The sequence below is a fragment of the Olea europaea genome, unplaced genomic scaffold (assembly GCF_002742605.1).
Source record: "Olea europaea var. sylvestris unplaced genomic scaffold, O_europaea_v1 scaffold213, whole genome shotgun sequence".
Lineage (NCBI taxonomy): Eukaryota > Viridiplantae > Streptophyta > Magnoliopsida > Lamiales > Oleaceae > Olea > Olea europaea.
Genome location: NW_019239264.1, coordinates 475,775 through 495,132, shown reverse-complemented (window position 1 = coordinate 495,132; position 19,358 = coordinate 475,775). Strand labels below are relative to the sequence as shown.

The following is a 19,358-nucleotide window of genomic DNA, read 5'->3' as shown; positions in this document are numbered from 1 at the left end:
GTCCTACCCAGAACAACAAGACAAACACAAACAATTAGATAAAGTTTGGCTAGATTGTACCTTTGAGGGAAATGATAAAACTGCAACTAAATCAAAAAATGCCCGCTCAAAATGACAACCGATTTAGACAATACTTTATCCAAATTGGTAATGGAACAAAATATTACATAGAGGATGACTTCATCAACTTACCAGAGGGATAGTCATAACATGTGACAATGCTGAAATTTTGGAGTTATATTTAATCAATGCAATGTTCATAGGTTTAACAGAAAATCCAGCTTCTTCTCATTATATTACACAATGTGGAATTCTTCCAAAAAAATGAGTATGTTGACTACCACAATGGCAAAAGTAATTGGGTTATTTCTTGGAGAAAATAAAGAGTTTGTCATCTTAGACGAAGCAATATATGATACAAATCAATTTTACGTCGAGGAGTTTCTAATTATATTGTTGCCAAATGGTATCCCACCACGGAAGTTTATCTTGAAAAGAAAACTGTCCAATGTTTGCAATGGAACAAGAATTATTTTTCGTGATTTCAAGGGATTTATTATCCATGCAGAAATAATCGTTGGACAACATGTTGGAAACCATGTTTTCCTTCTTTGCATCCCATTAATTCTAGCAAATGATGAAGGATATCCATTCAAATTCAAGAGGAAACAATTTTCAAGATATATATGCCTTATGATGACCATTAACAAGGCTCAAGAACAAACAATGCCTACTGTTGGAATATATCTTCCTGAAAATGTATTTTCTCATGGTCAACTATATGTCGCACTTTCTCGTGGAGTTTCAATGCAAATAACACAAGTCTTGGCTGTTTACATATTAGACATGCTCATTCTCCATGTTAATATCCTGGTTTAGTTGAGTTCCCTGATTATTTAATGTAACTATTTGGCTGGTAAGTGATGACATCTGAGTTGTTAGAGCAGTAATGGGATCCACGTCATCGACACCAACAACTTTCTTTGCCCTTGAACTCTCACTTAGTCATTGATAAGTTGGTGGATATATTATCCAGTAAGGAATAACATCATCTGCAGTCTTGGACAGCAAAGTACCACTTGAAGTGGCATCAACCATCGTTTGTGTCTGACCATTCAACCTTTCGTAAAATATGTTAAGCTGCATCCAATTCTAATAACCATGTTGAGGACATCTTTAAAGTAAATCTTTGAATCTCTTCCAGTCCTCATAAAATGGTTCAAATTCAGTTTGTCTAAATTGCCCAATCTCACCCTAAAATTGAATCGATTTGAAAGTGGGAAAGAATTTCATAGCTGTAGGACCGAATTCCACAGCCAAGCAGTGCAAAACCGGGCTCAGTTTACCAAAAACATCGACACCATTTCTTGAGACAACTCCAATACCACCCTATGCCGCCACCGGTCCGGTTGCTATGGGTTGGGAAGAAGAAGGCCAAGAAAATACCCACAATATATCAACCACAAAGGTCACACAGAGAGGGGGAAGAAGAGGCCGAGAGAGAGAAGCTCACAAAGAGGGGGGTTTTTCACTCTAATGGAGGCCGAGAGGTTGAGGAGAATATATGCCAAGAGTATTGTCCAAAAAAGGTAAGTTACAATTAGGGCTAAGTGGTGGATCAAGACTCGACTCAAATAATTGGGCCTCAACAATAATAACATAGCCTTCCAAGGAATGGTGCGGGAACCGTGAGCAACACTATAAAATAGGTTACTTCGAACGGTCCATAACAAAGTGGATTGTGTTGTCTCGTTAATTGTGTCGATGTGCTAATCAATCATTAGGCCGAGGCCGATTGATAATAAACAACCGAGGTTACATCATCGCCCGGGAAGGTCGTTTGACAACAAAATTGCCTAACAATAGCCAATCCCTCCCAAGTGGTGATAGAGCCATACTGCAATGATTGAAGCCATCATTTTGCTTTATCCCTCAAGGAGAAAAGAAACAAACGTAGTCAATGGTGTCTTCAATAACACCATTCATCTTTATAGTATCATAGATCTCCAAAAATGTAGCAAGATAAAAATTTGGATATTCTATTGGAGATCCTTCAAACTGATTTCCACATAACCATACTAATCAACATGGGCTTCAATTCAAGCAATAGTTTGGATCGTAGTATTAGTAGTTGTCATTGACAACTGGTCTGACATAATTGTGAATAGCCCGATATTGATTGTTTTTGTTTGCTACCATTGCTTCTGGTTCATCTCTTATTATACCCTTAAAAACCAGAAAGTTCTTTTGATCTTAGGATCAAGGGGTTCAGAACTCCTTGATCTTCGCATAAACAACTAAAACAAAACAAGCAAACTATTCAAAGTAAAGAAGCATAAATTAAAATTAAGACTAATTAGTAATAATATTAGTATAAAACAAAATCAATCAATCAAGCATCAGAAAGGGTACCAAAAACTTGTTACGTGTAAAATATATACCGCATGCGCCTAGTTGTCAAGTTCCATAATGTAACGACGCTCGTTTTTTGTATCGACCCGGGTTTCTGTACCCAAACAGCACTTGCTCCCATTTATCCCTCACGACTTTTTGTCCGTCTCCTAAGATTCGAACACATAACATTTTTCTTAAGTAAGACCTAAGTTGAATCCTGGTACCAAATGGGCTTTTTTGTAACAACTCGGGTCTCTGTACCCAAGCTGTTAGCTTATGTACTGTCCGCTTTGGGTGGGCTGCAAGCCCATTTATCCCTCACGGCTTTCTGTTGTGTCTCCCAGGATTCAAAAACTCATAATCTTTCCCTTAAGTAAGACTTTAGTTGAATCCTGATACCAATTGGGCACTTTTTTTGTAACGACCCGTGTCTCTGTACTCAAATCGTTAGCTTACATACTGTTCGCTTTGGGTGGGCCTTGCGCTCACTTACCCTTTACGACTTTCTGTCGCGCCCCCTAGGATTCGAACTCATAACCTTTCCCTTAGGTAAAATTTAAGTTGAATCCTGGTACCAATTGGGCAAGATGGATTATTTTGTGAAAGAATTTTTGGGCCTATAAAAAATGGAATTTGTGCTGGTGGAAATTATCGAGTAATCGGAGATGAAAAAGAAGACCCAAAATTTTGTGAACAATGCGAAGTCGAATTTGTCGATTCTCGCATATGAAGATGTTGACCAATTAGTACGAGGATTCAACTTAAGTCTTACTTAAGAAAAAAGTTATGAGTTCGAATCTTGATGGACGCGACAAAAAATCGTGAGGGGTAAGTGGGCGCAAGGTCCATCCAAAGCGAATAGTACGTAAGCTAACATTTTGGGTACAGAGAACCGGGTCGTTACACATAATATAGCTGTGAAGCTACGATGCTGAACCCACATGGATTGAAAATCAATTCTTACCAAGTATTATAATGAAAATAACCCTTATTTTATCTAGACAATCGAATTTATAAGATCAAGGCTTTTAACTAAATCTATGCTGGAAGTTTGACTAAATCAACGATTGAAATCATGTTTCAAGGATTAAGCAATATGAAATGAGCTTGGGGTTTTGATTTCATCTAACTATCAACTATGTTTCTCAATTCTCTAATTATCTCCAGTCGATTTTTTCAAGTTACTCCTCTCGAGTGTCAAGTGAAAATTATTCTTAGAATTCAATTTCAATATCTCTATTTCGAATAAAAAATCAAAATTTATTAAGTTCTATGGTTCTTTCATGGGAACGCTTCGATGAATTTATATTTTCTATTGATTGCCGAATCTTAAATATTAAATCATTCAATTAAGGGTTAGTCAATTGAAAACATTAAATATAAATAACACAAATAAACTCAATGAAACTCTCAAAGAAGTAACTACTAAAAGTCAAAAGAGGAAATTACTTTAAATGTCCACTTGCAAAAATGTCAACTTTTACAAATCCTTGCAAAAAATTTCAATTTTGGACCAAAATACCCCTGTGAACAATTTATGATTTCATAGAAAAACAATAAATGGACATTTTTGCAAAAATTTTATTGGCCAATAAATTTTTGACATATAACATGCCATATTTATTTCAAAAGTGCACATGTCAAATCACAATTAATACTATTTTTCTCATTGACGTAGAAATGCCGAAAATTACATTTCAAGTGTAGAGAAATGTCATGTTCGGAATGAAATGCTATTCTAGATATTTAAAATGTCGATAACAACATTTGAAATGTTGAGAATATTTAATATTGTGATTTGACATGTGTACTTTTAAAATATAAACGAGATTCAAATATCAAGAATTACATTTAAAATGTCGATAATATCATTTTAGTGTAGCATTTCATGGAAGCTACTTCTCGAAATCCGCAACAAATTGAAAAAATGAATAAATTACTTCTTTCTTCATTAAGGGTATAATATACAAGTTAGTGCTAAATTTAAAAAGTGTGCATTTTTCAATTGACACCCATGAAATTAGACATTTTTGAAAATACCCCAAGTCAAAATATTGTCTCAAGTATCGATTACATCAAATCTTAGATTAGAGATTTAGGTGATGATGGAAGAATAATAAAATCTCAATCATGACTAATAGCATAAAGAATAAGAAAAGAGAAAAACTGTTTGGAATTTCAATAAATCTTCTTCTCATTGTAGCCAGGCGCGGAGTTAGCACCCGGCGAGGGGGCGCGACCGAGCATGCTGGCTCCGTTGGAGTCTTCAGTGGCCGCAGGGTTGGCAGCAAGCTCCTGCATGCAGCGATTGTAGACCGGAGGAAGTGGAGAAGACGACCAAATTTTCCATTTTCCTTTGGGCTAATGTAACTGGAAACTGGGCCTATTTTTTAAAAAAAAAATTAGGCCCAAATGTGGAAAGTGGATCCATTCAAACGGTCCATGGATATGGCTTTAATTGGTATTTCTCCCAAACCCAAATCCCCCAAAATCCATTTGCAGAACGGCACAGAAGGCGACATCAAACCCTTGGTCTGTTGGTCCCTCACCCAGTTACCCTTCAATTTCCATTCAAAGCTATAGCACCAGTTGCAGCTGGAGGTGGTGACCGTGTGCCGTCGGTGTGCGAAGTCTTAGGGGTGAATCTCCGACCGACAACAGACTCTGAGGCGACTAGCAAGGCCGAGCAGCCAGCAGTGTGCATTGGTGATTGGTGAGTTTAATAAGTCCAATACTTGAAGTTGAAGAGTTGAATATTGAATTGTTTTAGTTGTCTCATGTCTGATTGTCTCACTTGTCTGTAAGACTGTAACTCTGCAAATTGTTTTGACAAACTTGACGTATTTTATTTGTTGATTTGTGCAATTGTGCTGGTGCAAGTGCAATTGCAATTTGTCTCGTGTATTTTTTGATTTGTGCAACTGCAATTTATGATAATTAAATCATGTTGATGGTTCGTTCGTTCTCAAGTTTTTGAAAAGTTGAATTATGAATCTATTTTTTTTGTCTCTTAATCATTTTAAGTATGTTTGGGAGAACTTATTTGGTACTTATTTTGACATAGGTCTGCCTTATTACGAAAATAGTAATTTATTTTTAAATTTCATTAATAAAAAAGTTATTTTAAGTCTTACTATTTACTTACAAGCAATCTTTTTAAACTTAGAGACATACTATTATGATTTAAATATTATATTGGATGTTGGTACAAATTGTGTTTTGGTAGAGACAATGATATTCAGTGGATTCTTCCCAAGTTAATTTGAACACTCTATCAAGATTGGCTGCTTAGTGTCATTAATGAAACTTTAATTTTGTATTATAGTATTGCAAAACTTGTGATTGTGCATATGTTTTAAATCTTTATATTAATTATTTTTGATTGCTTCAAAATTTCAAATGATATGAAAATCGAGTTTGAGATAAACAACGTATGTAGATCATGAAAAACAAACTTATGCTTCTGACATTCTATCTCTAGAAAAAGCACATATTTATCAAATATAATGTTTACATTTTAGTGCATTTACATATATATCGAACAATTTTTAATATTATTTAATCAAATTTTAATACAAACATTGATTATCGACGGTCGACGGTCAAAGTCAAAGTCAACGCTCTAACTGAACATGGAGTCTAGATCCGCCCCTGATTGTAGCCTTCACTCTTTTGCTTGATCTCTTGCTTTTGCTTTGTCAAAGTGTAGATGAAATGTAACTTTTTTCAAGATGTTTTTATGCCTTCTAGAAGTCTTAGATGAGTTGAGTTGAATTGGGCTTTTAATAGACCGAGAAACCAAAACCTAGCTAAGCGGCATAGTGCTTGAGCACCCGCTCCTTGTATTGTTTCTGCTTTCTTCTGTGTGCATGGTGCCTGGGAGCCACAGTCCTGTTTCTTTCGGCTGGATGTGGGTGCCCGGGAGCCCAATCTCTGAATATTTTCTCTTGGTCAGCTGTGTATAGCGCCTAGGCGCTAGAATATAGCACCTGGGCGCTTGCTTTGTGCGCCACCCACTTCGTTGTCATGCCACTTTGGCTCATTTATTGCATTCTTTGCCTATTTTTAGGTCTTCTTTTCCTCGTTTCATCTCCTTCATCACTAATTGGCCTCTTCAAGCTCCATGATTAGCCCATTTTTTACCATATCACCTAACCTAAAACTACACTAAAATAAACATAAAAACGTTCTAAAAACTCTTAAGAACAAAAATTTATCAAGTTTAAATGGTATTAAATGCATGAGTTAAACACACTCATCACTCATGTGTGTGCTGTGAAAAAAAGATGTGAAAATTGATGTAAGTGTAGAATGGTTGTTACTTATTTTGTTGTGGGCAATTGTTTATTTGTTCCTAGGTCCCTTTGTGGTTTTGTAATTGTTGTTTGTCTCTTATGGTCTTACGTTAGTCTATCCCCAAATGCCCATTATAAGGTGTATGCTTGACTACGATTTAGGAAGGGATAATTTGCACATTAGTCTATTTAATTGATTAAATTGAAGGATAAAAAATTGAGCATTTATTATGTTTAAAGTTTCTTATGTTTACTTATTTAACAACTACATTAAATTGTAAATTCAGGAATTTTCACTGGATCTTATTTTTGCACTATCCTAAATATTCAAGCGACGAATTGTTACTTTATTTTATTGTGAAATCAATGAAGAGATTCTTTAAAAAAAAAAAAAAATCATTTGTAAAAAAATTTGAATGCATATTACATACTAAATTTAAGGGCCCAAATTTAAAGTTTGTCTCATCACATGCCCTGAAAACTCAAAGTCTGCTCTTGATTAAATTCCATCCGCACTGGACAATATTACTGTCTCCACCCATGCCCCCACCCCACATTACCCTCCCCTCTTCCCAGACCAAAAGGACGCAATCTTCTTCTTTGTGAGTATTCTTTTGTTAATATTACATGTTTGCCCACATTTTCTCATATATTCAGTTCTATTTTCAGTCGTTTCAGAATTAGACTTAAAATCTGCATTTGAAATTGACAATTTTCATAATTAAGTGATGAGTCCCGTCTTACTCGAGATTGGAGAAATTGTAGCATGAGTGATCTATATTGACTCGTATTTTGATGAATTATTGCGTGAATGTGAATTTCGATCATAAATCAAGTGTCGTTCAAATATTTAACACGTATTCCATATGTTAGTGGTATGATTCATATCTGCAGAGGCAGGGGACGAGCTCTTTTGTCTTTTGGGGGGGGGGGGGGGGGGGGGGTCTTTTTGTTTTGTTGGGGGGGGGGGGGGGGGGGGCACTCAGGCCCTAGAGCTTTTTTTTAAGGATTTTATTCAGAGGAATTTGTGTCCTTACAAGCCATATGGGTGAATATTTAGGTATTCTGGAGAGTTTCAAGAGTGCAAGGGAAAGAGGTTAAGATCATTACGAATGCTATAGATGCAGTGAAAATCCCTAAACTCTGTGTAAAGGGACAGTACATCACAATTCATTCAACTGATAGTGTCACGTACGAGCAACAACCTGATTTATCGTAAACTATTTGAACCCTAATATGGCTAAATAAAATTTGGAGTTCTTATTTCAAAAATATAAAAATTGAAAGTCACATTCATCTTTTTCTACGTTGTGTTATCTGGAATATTAGAAGGAAACGGCCAATAAGAATTACGTGATCGCGAAACTAAAATGTCACTGGACAGCTAGTAAAAAATAAAAGTAGCGTGTAGAATTGCGGAAGGTAAAAGCCTTTGTAATGATCAGACGGCAATTTATCCCTAAATAATATAATATATCCCTAATCGCCTGAATCTCAAGATGTTCTTTGAACTATTTATAAACTTTTATTGAGATAGGTGAAAATCCCCCACTAAGAACTATATATAAGACTATTATCTTGTACAGCTCAAGCAAAAGCAATCAAATACTAATTGTAATGATATATAATAGAAAGTTTGAAACTTTTAAATATTTGATTCAGTCTTATTTGATGTGTTAAAGAAAAAAAAATCGAAAGCTCTTCTTTTTGACGATAATATCAAAACATCAAGTAGGCTCAATCATCTTGATCCATACAGACTTCATGAGTTATCTCTTTAACTATCTCTTAAATTTGTTTTGTATCTAATGTGGCTTTTTTTGTTATCTTTATTATTGAACTGATAGGAATTATTTTGTTAAGATCCTATGAATTGATTATAACCTCAAATTCATACAAAAACCATGATGATTCAACTAAGCTAAGCCAAGGATTCTCCAAGTAAGAACCGTTGGATAATCACTTATTCCATCAAATAGATAGACTAATTTTTTTTTATTCTTTGAAGTCTTTTTAGAGTATAGACACGAAGTCGAATATTAAGTACTAATCATAGTTTAAACATTTCTTAATCTAGTTCATATATTTCATTTTCCATATACTAGAATTAATATCTGATAAAGTAGAAATACCTCTATCAAGATAATAGACCCATTCTCTTTACTATCAATAGGATCAATTATAACAAGTCACACAATCATATTCCGAAAATAAGAAAGAAAGAAATTCCACGATCAATCTAATTGATTCACTTTTTATTCAAAAGAAGACTTTGCGGCTTTTTAACACTACTGCCATAAACTTATCTAAAAATCTCGTCTTGCATTCTCAAACCAAGCACATTGAAATTAGACATCACTTCTTGAGAGATCATGCACAAACGGGGATAAAAATTTGTGATTAGGGAAAATCAATTGGCCGATATTCTCACTAAACCTTTAGCACTTGATAGATTTTCGCACATTTGAAGAGGTTTGGAAATTATTGATGAATTTGAGCTACGTGGCTAAATTGTATATGTGTTAAATTGATCATGAAATTGTTAATTTTATGTGCAATCGTGGATTTAGAATTTTAGAAAGACTTCACATAAACCCTAGATCATATTTTGGTAGATTTTACAATCCTATACAACATCAAATACTCCATATTATAAATACCTAAGCCATTAATCATTCTAAACATCTTTTGCATATGTGTTAATCAATTATTCATATGAGAGAATATCCTTAGAAGATTAAAACATATTCTATAATTCTCCTGATTCTACTAAAGATCAAAATATAAAAAGATTTAAGATCAAACACCAAAAATTATTACGTTCACCAACAAGCTTTTTGAGTTCTTAAGTTGGGAAGAGACAACTAGAGTTCTAGTTGTTCTAGAACTAGTTCATTCTTTGTGATCCACATGCAGGGAAAAGAAGACCAGAGTTCTAGACAGTGCTAGAGGCATAATGAAAGAGGTTCTTCTATAATTTATAGGTTGGGTGATTAGAGTCTACTAATGTTTAATTGTGTCTAGACCAACTGTAAGTTATATTTTCTTGTGGATCATTTTGGCTAAGTTTACCCGAAAGTTTTTGATCCCACAAAGAGTTCTTCAAAGGATTTTCTTTCGTTGCCAAATTTGGTGTTCTTTACTTTTATGCTTTTGATTCATATTGCATGATTGATAATTAGAGTTTAATTTGATACTAAACTTAATCATCTAGAAATAATAAGTGACTCGTTGATTTTTATTGGTTGATTATTTAATTTTACATTATACACCTCTAGGAGCTGTTGGGACTAAACGTATTTTTTTTAGTAAGTATCAGATCTTAATATTGATTCATGGCCCAATTTTGTCTAAATGGGTTAATTACTTTCTGTTCCTCCTTATTTTGACTGTAGTAATTATGTCTATTAGAAGGTTAGAATGGGAGCCTTTTCAAAGTCAATAGATGGACGTGCTTGGATTGTGTGCAAAATGGTTAGACCGTCCCATTTATATTTGTAGTTGGTAAATCAACAAATATCCCTATGTGGACTAAAGATGATTTAGTTGAGTGTAATTGGAATAATAGAGGTGTCCATGCCATCTTTATAACTATTTCTTTCGGAGAGTTTAAGCATATGTCCATGTGTGAAGCTACGAAAGAATCTTGGGACATCCTAAAAACCACACACGATGGAATTAAGACTATGAAAAAAATCTAAATTACAGATGTTAACCACTAGGTTTGAAGAAATTAGGATAAACAATGAGGAATTCTTCAATGAGTCCTATACAAAAGCGAATGATATTGTGAGATCTAGTTTCAACCCAGGTGAGAGAATCCCCGAGGCTAAGATTGGGAGAAAAATAATAAAATCCCTACCTAAAAGAATTAGACCAATGGTCACAACTATTAAGGAAAGGAAAGACCTAGATACTATTAAGATAGAAGAACTAGTAGGGTTTCTCCAAACATATGAACTTAAGAAAAACAAGTCTTTAGCCTTAAATAATATTAAAGAAGAGTCTAGTAATCAGATTGATAAGGACATCCTAAGAGTTTGCCTACCTAGTTAAGAAATTTAAGAAATTTTTTTGGAATAATAAGAGGATGGCTCTAGCGAAAACAAGGACAATTAGAGAGATATACTAGGGATGCTCGGAAGAGGTCTCAGTCTGGGAGGTGCCATGAATGCAAGGGCTTTGGACATGTTAAATCCGAGTGCCCAAGTTATAAGAAATCCCTAAGAAAAGCTATGAATGCTTCTCTCGCTGATGACGAGTCTAGCTTCAATAATCAATGTGAGAACTCCAATTGGAATGAGGTTTTGAATTATATAGCATTCACATCTGTGGTTAAGAGTAAACATGTAGAGGATAGTGAGACACTTGAGGGCATAAAGCAGTCTGACTCTTTAAAGGAAGAATTAGAAGATGATTGGAATATATTAAGGCCTTTAACCATTTAATACTCTGACCTGTATAGACCGAAATACTAGTACAAAAAATGTACCTTAGCGTAAATTTAGGAATTATTTGAAAAAAAGAAATAGTTTAATTAACTATACTATTAGCGAAAAGTATAAAGATTTGATTTAGGATTGACATAAGAACTTTTTTTCCCCTAAATGATACAATTTTCCAAGCATATTACCTATTTTGTTACATGAACAATGGCATGCATGTGTTTGCCAAATAAATGAAAGGTTAAACAATTTTCTATGCATGCACACCTTTAGGAAGTAAATAAGATTAAGCTATTTTTCTTTTCTATTTCACACGGAAAGTGTTAAATTAAATTCGTTTGCCTAGTTATCGATCCCGAAACTTCACGAAATTTGAAGAAAAATTGGAAAACTTCCTATAATATTACATAGGCTCCCATCGAAAACATATGAGGAACTAAAATACTTTCCTATGTCTTCAACGATTTGGTTGGGAAGAAAAACTGACTCAATCTACTTAAAGTGGGATATAAACTTCTGCGAAGACCGAATTGATGTTGTTTCAAGTTTATCCAGTAGCTAACCCATAAGACTATCAAAGCCTATCAATTTTGTCCAAAATTTCCAAGCTATGAATGAGCAATGAATTTTTGAAATTAAAGGCTGAACCTGGAAATTAAGAGAACATCGACAATAAACCTATTTCTAACTTTTATGTGAGATACATGAATTTGCAAGTGAATTTCTATTTATCATAATTATTAGTAAGCATAACTAATTCATGAAAAGTTTCTCGAAGTAGATTCAAAATGATGTTCATCAAAATCTATTTATTTGAAACACATAATATTTTTTCCATATCCAAATAAAAAAAGGTTAAATGACCCGACTTCTCCATAGTACGTTGTAACTTCATCTACGACACGCCCCAAGTAAAACAAATCACCCTAATTAACCCAATGAGTTGAAACTCAGTAGATTTCATCGGTGATTTTATTATCAAATTAGAAAATTCAAACTATAGATATATACCGTCCCAGGTAGATGGATTTTCGACAAAATGCAAGTTCTATAGAATTATCATAATACGTAGAGTTGGAGGATGATCATTTAAACTATAACAGTGTCGAAGTACCGTACCCAAAGGCACCAATTTTTTTTGGTACTTTAAAAAAAATTCATAATTTGAAAACGAAATAACCACTTACATCTGTACCTACCTTAATTTGATGCTTTTGAATGGATGAAGTTGGACGGTAAATATTGTTTCTCGACAACACCAGATGTTATGAAATCTGCCTCTTTTGATCCTTACTTTTGAAAATTTTTCTTGATCAAATTGCGCACTTCCATACATATATATATGCACCCATTTAATGCAAACATTCACTCCATATATAAAACTACCTACCTACTTGTGTGCACGCGCGTGTGCTTTTTTCCTATTTGAATTTAATAAATATGAAATGAAGCGGTTGTTTGATTTAAATATTCACCATTGGTCCCTAAACATTATTAAATTAACAAAATAAAGAAATAACGTAAATCCCCAAATAGAAACTAATAAATCCTCTTTTACTTATAATTTGGTCATTTTGAAAAATAATATGTGCGCAAATCTAGTCTTAGAAATATTTACTATATATAAAATAAATTTTCATCGTCCAGTCAAATCTTTGAAAAATATTAAACTTCATCCTACTTAATTTAAATAATTTTTATTTTTAAAGAAAACATACGTGGTTGCTTCGTGAACCTCCATGATATTAAATTTATTTAAGGCGTATCGAACTAATAATGGGCTTTTATTTCCTATTTAGGCCGAGCATAAGGCTCATTTACAAGCTAGGCTTGTGGCGTTAGATCATCACATTAAAATATGAGCTTAATTTCAATTTATTATTCTCGACTTCTACTGATCAGTTGTATGTAGAGAGCCTTAAATTTAAGAAGATTAATAGCTTTGTCCTTAAGATATTACATGAATTGGAGTTAGAAAAGAAGAGCTTAGAAGTCTAACTTGAGGAGTCAACTAGAAGATTGAATGAGTTAAAGGTTGAGAAAGAGTCCTTAGAAATTAAGGTTAAGACTCTTGTGAGTAAGAGTTTTTTGTGCCCAACTCCAATCTTTTTCTAGTAGATCTAAGAAGCTTAAAAACATATTAGGATTAAATAAACCAACTGGGAATAGGATAGTTTTAGACTTTAATGAAACAAATTCTCATACCGCTTTCTCTTCTAAAAATAAAATTGTACCGACTCTATCGAGTCTAAAAGTGTAGGAGCCCAGGATAGAAATCATTTGTGCAACATAGGTTTTTTCAACCTAAGGTTCAAAACTTGAGATCAAGAATTACTCATAAGTTCATTCCCACTTATCACAATTGTGGTGAGTTAGGTCACACTAGACCTACTTGCCATACATCCTTATTTAAAAACAACAAATAGGATTCCATGTCTAAAATGATGAGTAACTTGACTAACGTGACCTTATCTTATAGAAAAGTCTGGGTTAAAAAGTGTGAATTCACATGTCAAAGTGATGTAGTGAATTGTGGTGTTTCTTATGTTGCTCCTAAAGGTAAGAGTATTACTGTTCCTTATTGAGTATGTATTTTGGTGCTTGCATCTGAATTGTTCATTAAATCCATATATATTAATGCATGCACTCTTTTTTTTTTGGGTTAACTATTAGTTATTCTTTTAAAAAGAGAAATTAAAATTAAAAAAATGAAAGAAAAGGATAAAGAAAAATGATTATTGATGCTATCACACTTTAAAGTAATATCTTTGATATTTGTGATCATGTACTAGTAAAATTAATGAACCATGAATAAAGTTTCCATTAATTTTGTTTAGAACTTGTTTGGAGTACTTGGTATATGTTTCTTCATGTATCATGTGCATTGCATACATTAAACTCTTGTGAGTGAGTCTTCACCGCATGTGTAAGATTTTGAATGTTGATCATCAATGTAGTGAGGTGACTTTGAATATGAAACGGTGTTTAACTAGTTGACCTAAGCTCTAGCATTGTCCCCTAAAAGAAAAAGATTATTGAGCTTCATAATAATTGAATTATTCAATAGAAAAATTAAGATATATCTTATACTTTTTTCGTAACCTTTATGACTTGAGTAACTAAGTCTACTGGGTATTTTAAAGTCTGGCGCGCTATAGCCATCTGATATGGGAGTTATGGCTAAAACTCATTACATGCGTCATTTAGTAAGTTTAATGAATAAAAGTCTGCATATAAGATAAAATAAACTTATATATGCTCACAAACGGTAGGAGAAGGAACAAATTATACAATGAAAAATTAATATGAGCTTTTTAATTAAAATGTTCTAGTAGCACTAGATTTTACATTCACAATTTGAAGAAAATATTCGCCTGTGATTTCTTTCCATGTCGTTTCTCATTGATATAAGGTTTAGAAATTTGCTCAAAGAAGATTAGAGGCACTTTTCGCACGTATTGCACATACAATTTACTCCATATAGGTTTAAAATGAGTTATGTAGGAAATGTTAATTGTTTATGAATTATGCTTGTATAAGTGAGCAAATTACTGTTCATGTGATTTGAGCTTTCACCATTTGATGTTATGATTAAAAATCCATGAAAAAGTGTTATCTCAAAAAGATTTTTTTCTCCCATCACATGTTTTGCATAATTTTACATAGTTTGTCAATGAGCATATTTTTGCACCCATTCCTCTGTATGTTATTCACTATTATATTGCTTGATTTCTCTTCATGATTTGTAGCAAAAAGGGGAGAGAGAAGTATTATTTCAAGGGAGTTTAGTTTATGAATCGAGAAAAGCAGTTGATACATTGTTGAGATGTATTAATATTGAATTTGTTTTTGATATTTGACTTAGAGAGAGTCACATATTTTTTTGATTGATGATCTAACTAGCATAATGTATTGTTTTGCCTTATTTCTATTATGGTAAGTGTTTTTTTTTATAATATTGATATCATATTTTATGTTGCTAGATTCATATCTATCTCAACTTGTCATGTTTAGTTTCTAAGTTATTGATGCACGTTACATGCTTTAATGTTACAAATGTTTTGCTTGTGTTGTTTATATAATTTGTTATATGCTTAACTATTAGTTTCCATTTTCTTTTACATGTGGTATTGTTGATTTCATGTGTTTTAGGAAATAGGTTTGGTAAGCTATTGAATAAGTTTGGGAATTGAGTCTTTGGGTAAATAGTTTTAGGTTAGTTGATCTTAGTTCTGAAGTAAGTAATTTTATCTCTGAATGTCAAAAGAGAAGTTTGTTAGGTCGATTGACCCCTCTTTAGCTGCAAAAATGGTGCTCGAGCAATGGTATTATCTAGGCAAATCCTAGATTGTGATTTTGTAGATTTTAAATCCTACATAATCTCTACCACTCCATATTATATATCAAGCCATAATTTATCCCAAACGTCGTTGGCTTATGTGTTGATCAATTATTCAAACAAGGAGACATCATTTGAAGTTTAAAAACATATTCTATAATTATTTTGATTCAATCAAAGATCAAAATACAAAAGTTCCAAAAGATCACACACCAAAAACCGTTACCTTCACCAATAGGTCTTCAAAGTTTTGAAGTTGGAAAGAGACAGACGGAGTTTCAATTGTTCCAGAATGAGTTATTGGTGATCTACATAGAATGAAAAGAAGTCTACAATTCTTGAAAGTGCTGAGAGGCACAATCAAAGAGGTTCTTCAGTGATTTACAAGTTGGATGGAAAATTTAGTTGTGTCGGACCAACTGTAAGTTATCGTTTCTAGTGGATTGTTTTGGTCAGATTTGACCAGAGGTTTTTGATCCATGAAAAGAGTACTTCATGGGATTTTCATTCGTTACCAAATTGTTGTTCATTACTTTTATGCTTCTGATTTATATTACATAATTGACACTTAGGATATAGTTTGATATTAAACTTAATCATCTAGAAAGAATAAATGAGTGACTTGTTACTTTTTTTTGGTTGATTATTTTAATCCCGCATTATACATCTCTATGTGTTTTGGGTCTAAACATCGTATTTTTCAGTGATCGCTCCCCTCCTCTCCTACTATGTTACCATCACCACCTTTCATTGACTACTAGTATTTCAACATCGACGGTCATAACCGGACATCACAGCCACCATCATTTTTATGGTATCTTTGCTCCACTTTCTCAACTGGATCTCATTTTTTTCAAGCTCTTCAACCCCTCAATCTCTCCGGTACTTGTCAACACAATTGCATCCAATTCTCCTTCATCCCCACAATTGTCACAATTACTTTGACACACTCCCATCCTTGAAACATAAAATAGATTTCTACAAAAGCAAAATAAATTGAAAAGGAAAACATAATTATGTATGATGTATATGTGTTCATATTGAAAGGGTAATTACATACATAATCTATATAATAAATCTAACATAAACCTATTATTCCTATCACAGTTATATGTATATATTGATGAAAAGGGGGTAATTGGTTGTGGGCAGTCCATTGCTGAGCTTAGTATTACGAGATAGAGCATTCTTGTGGAGCCAAGAATACGTGTCAAAGGCACTGTGTCCTCCTCCTTGTTCTTTTATGTTTCTTTGTATTATTATTGATTTTAATGAAGGCAAAACCCCCCTCCCAAAATTCCTATCTTTTGTTATACTAGAATCTGGGTGAAAATAATTTTTTTCTTGAAAATGCAAGATGATGATGAAAAATTGGGAGTAAACATGGACATAATTTTAGAGGATTAAGTTGGTATTATTAACATCCGCATTCTTTGGAAGCCATATCTCACTTGCTTCTCTAGTCTTGGACAAAGAAGCTTTGGTGATGGTGATGGTGATGGTGATGGTGATGGTAATGGCAGCATGGAAAGGAAAGGAGAGTGGTGGTGGTCACGGTAGTGGTAGCTGTAATGGTAGAAGGAGTTGGACAGGGAGTGGGAGTTAGAAAAGAATGTGACTTTTGTTTTATTTTATTTTTTTGCCTTTTTTCTATTTCTTTTTCATTGAATTTAGTTCAAAATTGTTTATTTTTCATGAAGTGTGCAAAGTACGTGCCTATTAATGGAAAAAAAATTGATAGAATTAGATACAGGGACAATTTGTACAAAAACAGGTAAATGATATGAAGTTTGTTGGCAATAATTCTATCAAATTTTATAGAAACTTAAGATCACGATATCTACAAGTATGAAATATGGAGTTTATCAAAAGAGTTGCTGGTAATAGTAGGCTTGTTGACAATACGAATTAGATCAATAAATCCTCTCACCTAGCTAGAATTTTCACCATCTTAACTCATCTGTTTTGATGCTCAAACTTGGAGTAGTAGGAGAAATAACTATCTAAGAGGGTGATATTTGAATTGAATACATTTCTCTTCAAAAGTCGGGATATTTGTAGGTTCTTCCAAATTTTAGGTTAATTTAGTCATTTATGGAAATGGCAGATGGTGACCTATTATTGGCTAGCTTGTGACTGATTATGTGAGTATCACAATTAATTCATTGACCCACGTGTATATAATTAACAACATGTAACTAGCCTAGATAAGGTAAGGATCTGCATAATTCTCATATTCCTTCATGTATTGCCTTTTGCTTTCCTATTGATTGACAAGTTTTGTAGATTATATTTCAAGGTTTCAACGAATAGTCCCCGAAGTCCTATAATATTATTTATACTAAATCTAGGACTTGATTGTGCAATGTCATGGAGCATCGAATTTTTCTGATGACTTTGCCTAATTATGTTCTCTCCAATTTTCGATTATGGGTAATTAATGTTGTCATTATATGGAAGATTTTTAATTTTTTAATGCTTATTCACGTGTGATTCCAGGGAATGTCTTTTTGACTCTTCGTTCCATATATTCATAACAAATGATTGCTTTTGATCGTTCAATTACATGTTTATTTCTCTTTAACTTTCAAGCAGTGAGTCCATTGGTATTCAATGGCTAATATTGGCTTCTCTTAACACAATATATATGTGTGCCATGTGATCTTTGGCTCTTATTCTTACTAACTGCAAGAAATGTATCATGACAAATTATTTTTTGTCGATTCTAAGAGAAATCCTTCTATCCTTGTAATACCCCGAGCTTCACGTTATAGATATGGCCAATATGATTCATGCATTGTCATTTGCATCAATTTCCTAATTGCTTTCTCTTAAAATGGTGCATTCGATCATCGAGGCTTTAAAATTTTTATATGGTGATAATCTTCAACTCCTGGACGTAGGTGGTGAATTTTATATTGAGCTATAATAGAAATTAGGTTAACTAAATGTTGGAGAATGGCTTGGTAAGTAATGTAATATCGAAAAGGCCGGAAATTAGTATTGACGAAGGTTTAAGTTTTCCATTCGGTTGATTGAGGTCACTTTAAACCCTAGATAGGTAATTGCCATATTTGGGACATAATGTGACGCCCCGAACTTAAGCTTCGAGGGTCACGTACTAAACATAATAGATTCTGCCTTTGGTACATGTAAATACTCTTAAATAGAAGTATTTCATGTTAAGAACTTATTTTCAACTCGGTAAAATAATTCTTATAAAATTTGATAGCCGACAAAAGTGCATGTCGACAATAAATTATACTTTACATATACGGCCTCGGCACTATTAAGGTTAGTTGGGGCAGCAAGTTTGACAATTTTTATAAAATTCATCCCAACTCCCTTTTCTATGAAATTTGTGGCATTAGAAAGATAATTTCAAGTAGTTTTCTAGGTTAAAATATGAAAATTTTCCAAGATCATATGATATAGATGTTTTACTGAAAACAGTGAAGTATTACACAGGAAATCCAGATTGACCCCTTGACGTTAAAACCTTGATAACTCAGGCCATAGATATCCAAATTGAGTGATTCCTTCAGCCATATTTAGAAAACTCAAAGAGGAAAACAGAAATATTTTTAGAGTCTCAAATGGACGTTTATAGAGTTAGAAACATCATTTTGAAAATGACTCCAGAAACTGTCCCGTTTCTGCCTTTTATCACTTGCAAAGAAAATAAACTATAAAAACGTCTCTTAACATAACATGAGGGATATAATTACAAAATTTACTATTAATACCATATTACATCATGTCATGTACATATTTATACATAGTACCATAAGAAAAATAAATGGAAAAACAGTCATCGAGCAAAACATACAAAAGAAAACTTTCGGTACAAAACATTTGTCCTTAATCCATCATCGCTTAAGCCAA

The 19,358-nt window shown here is 33.3% G+C and overlaps 1 protein-coding gene across 1 annotated transcript; it reads left to right on the top strand.

Annotated features, from left to right (window-relative positions):
- Window positions 1–345: 345 nt before the first annotated feature.
- LOC111380356 lies at window positions 346–879 on the top strand. The gene has a single exon (XM_023003891.1). The coding sequence runs from the start codon at window positions 346–348 to the stop codon at window positions 877–879; it is 534 nt and encodes a 177-aa protein (XP_022859659.1).
- The last annotated feature ends 18,479 nt before the right edge of the window (window positions 880–19,358 follow it).

What these genes read in the sequence shown, in the direction of transcription:
- LOC111380356 (XM_023003891.1), top strand. Translation starts at nt 346, where the DNA reads ATGGCAAAAGTAATTGGGTTATTTCTTGGAGAAAATAAAGAGTTTGTC.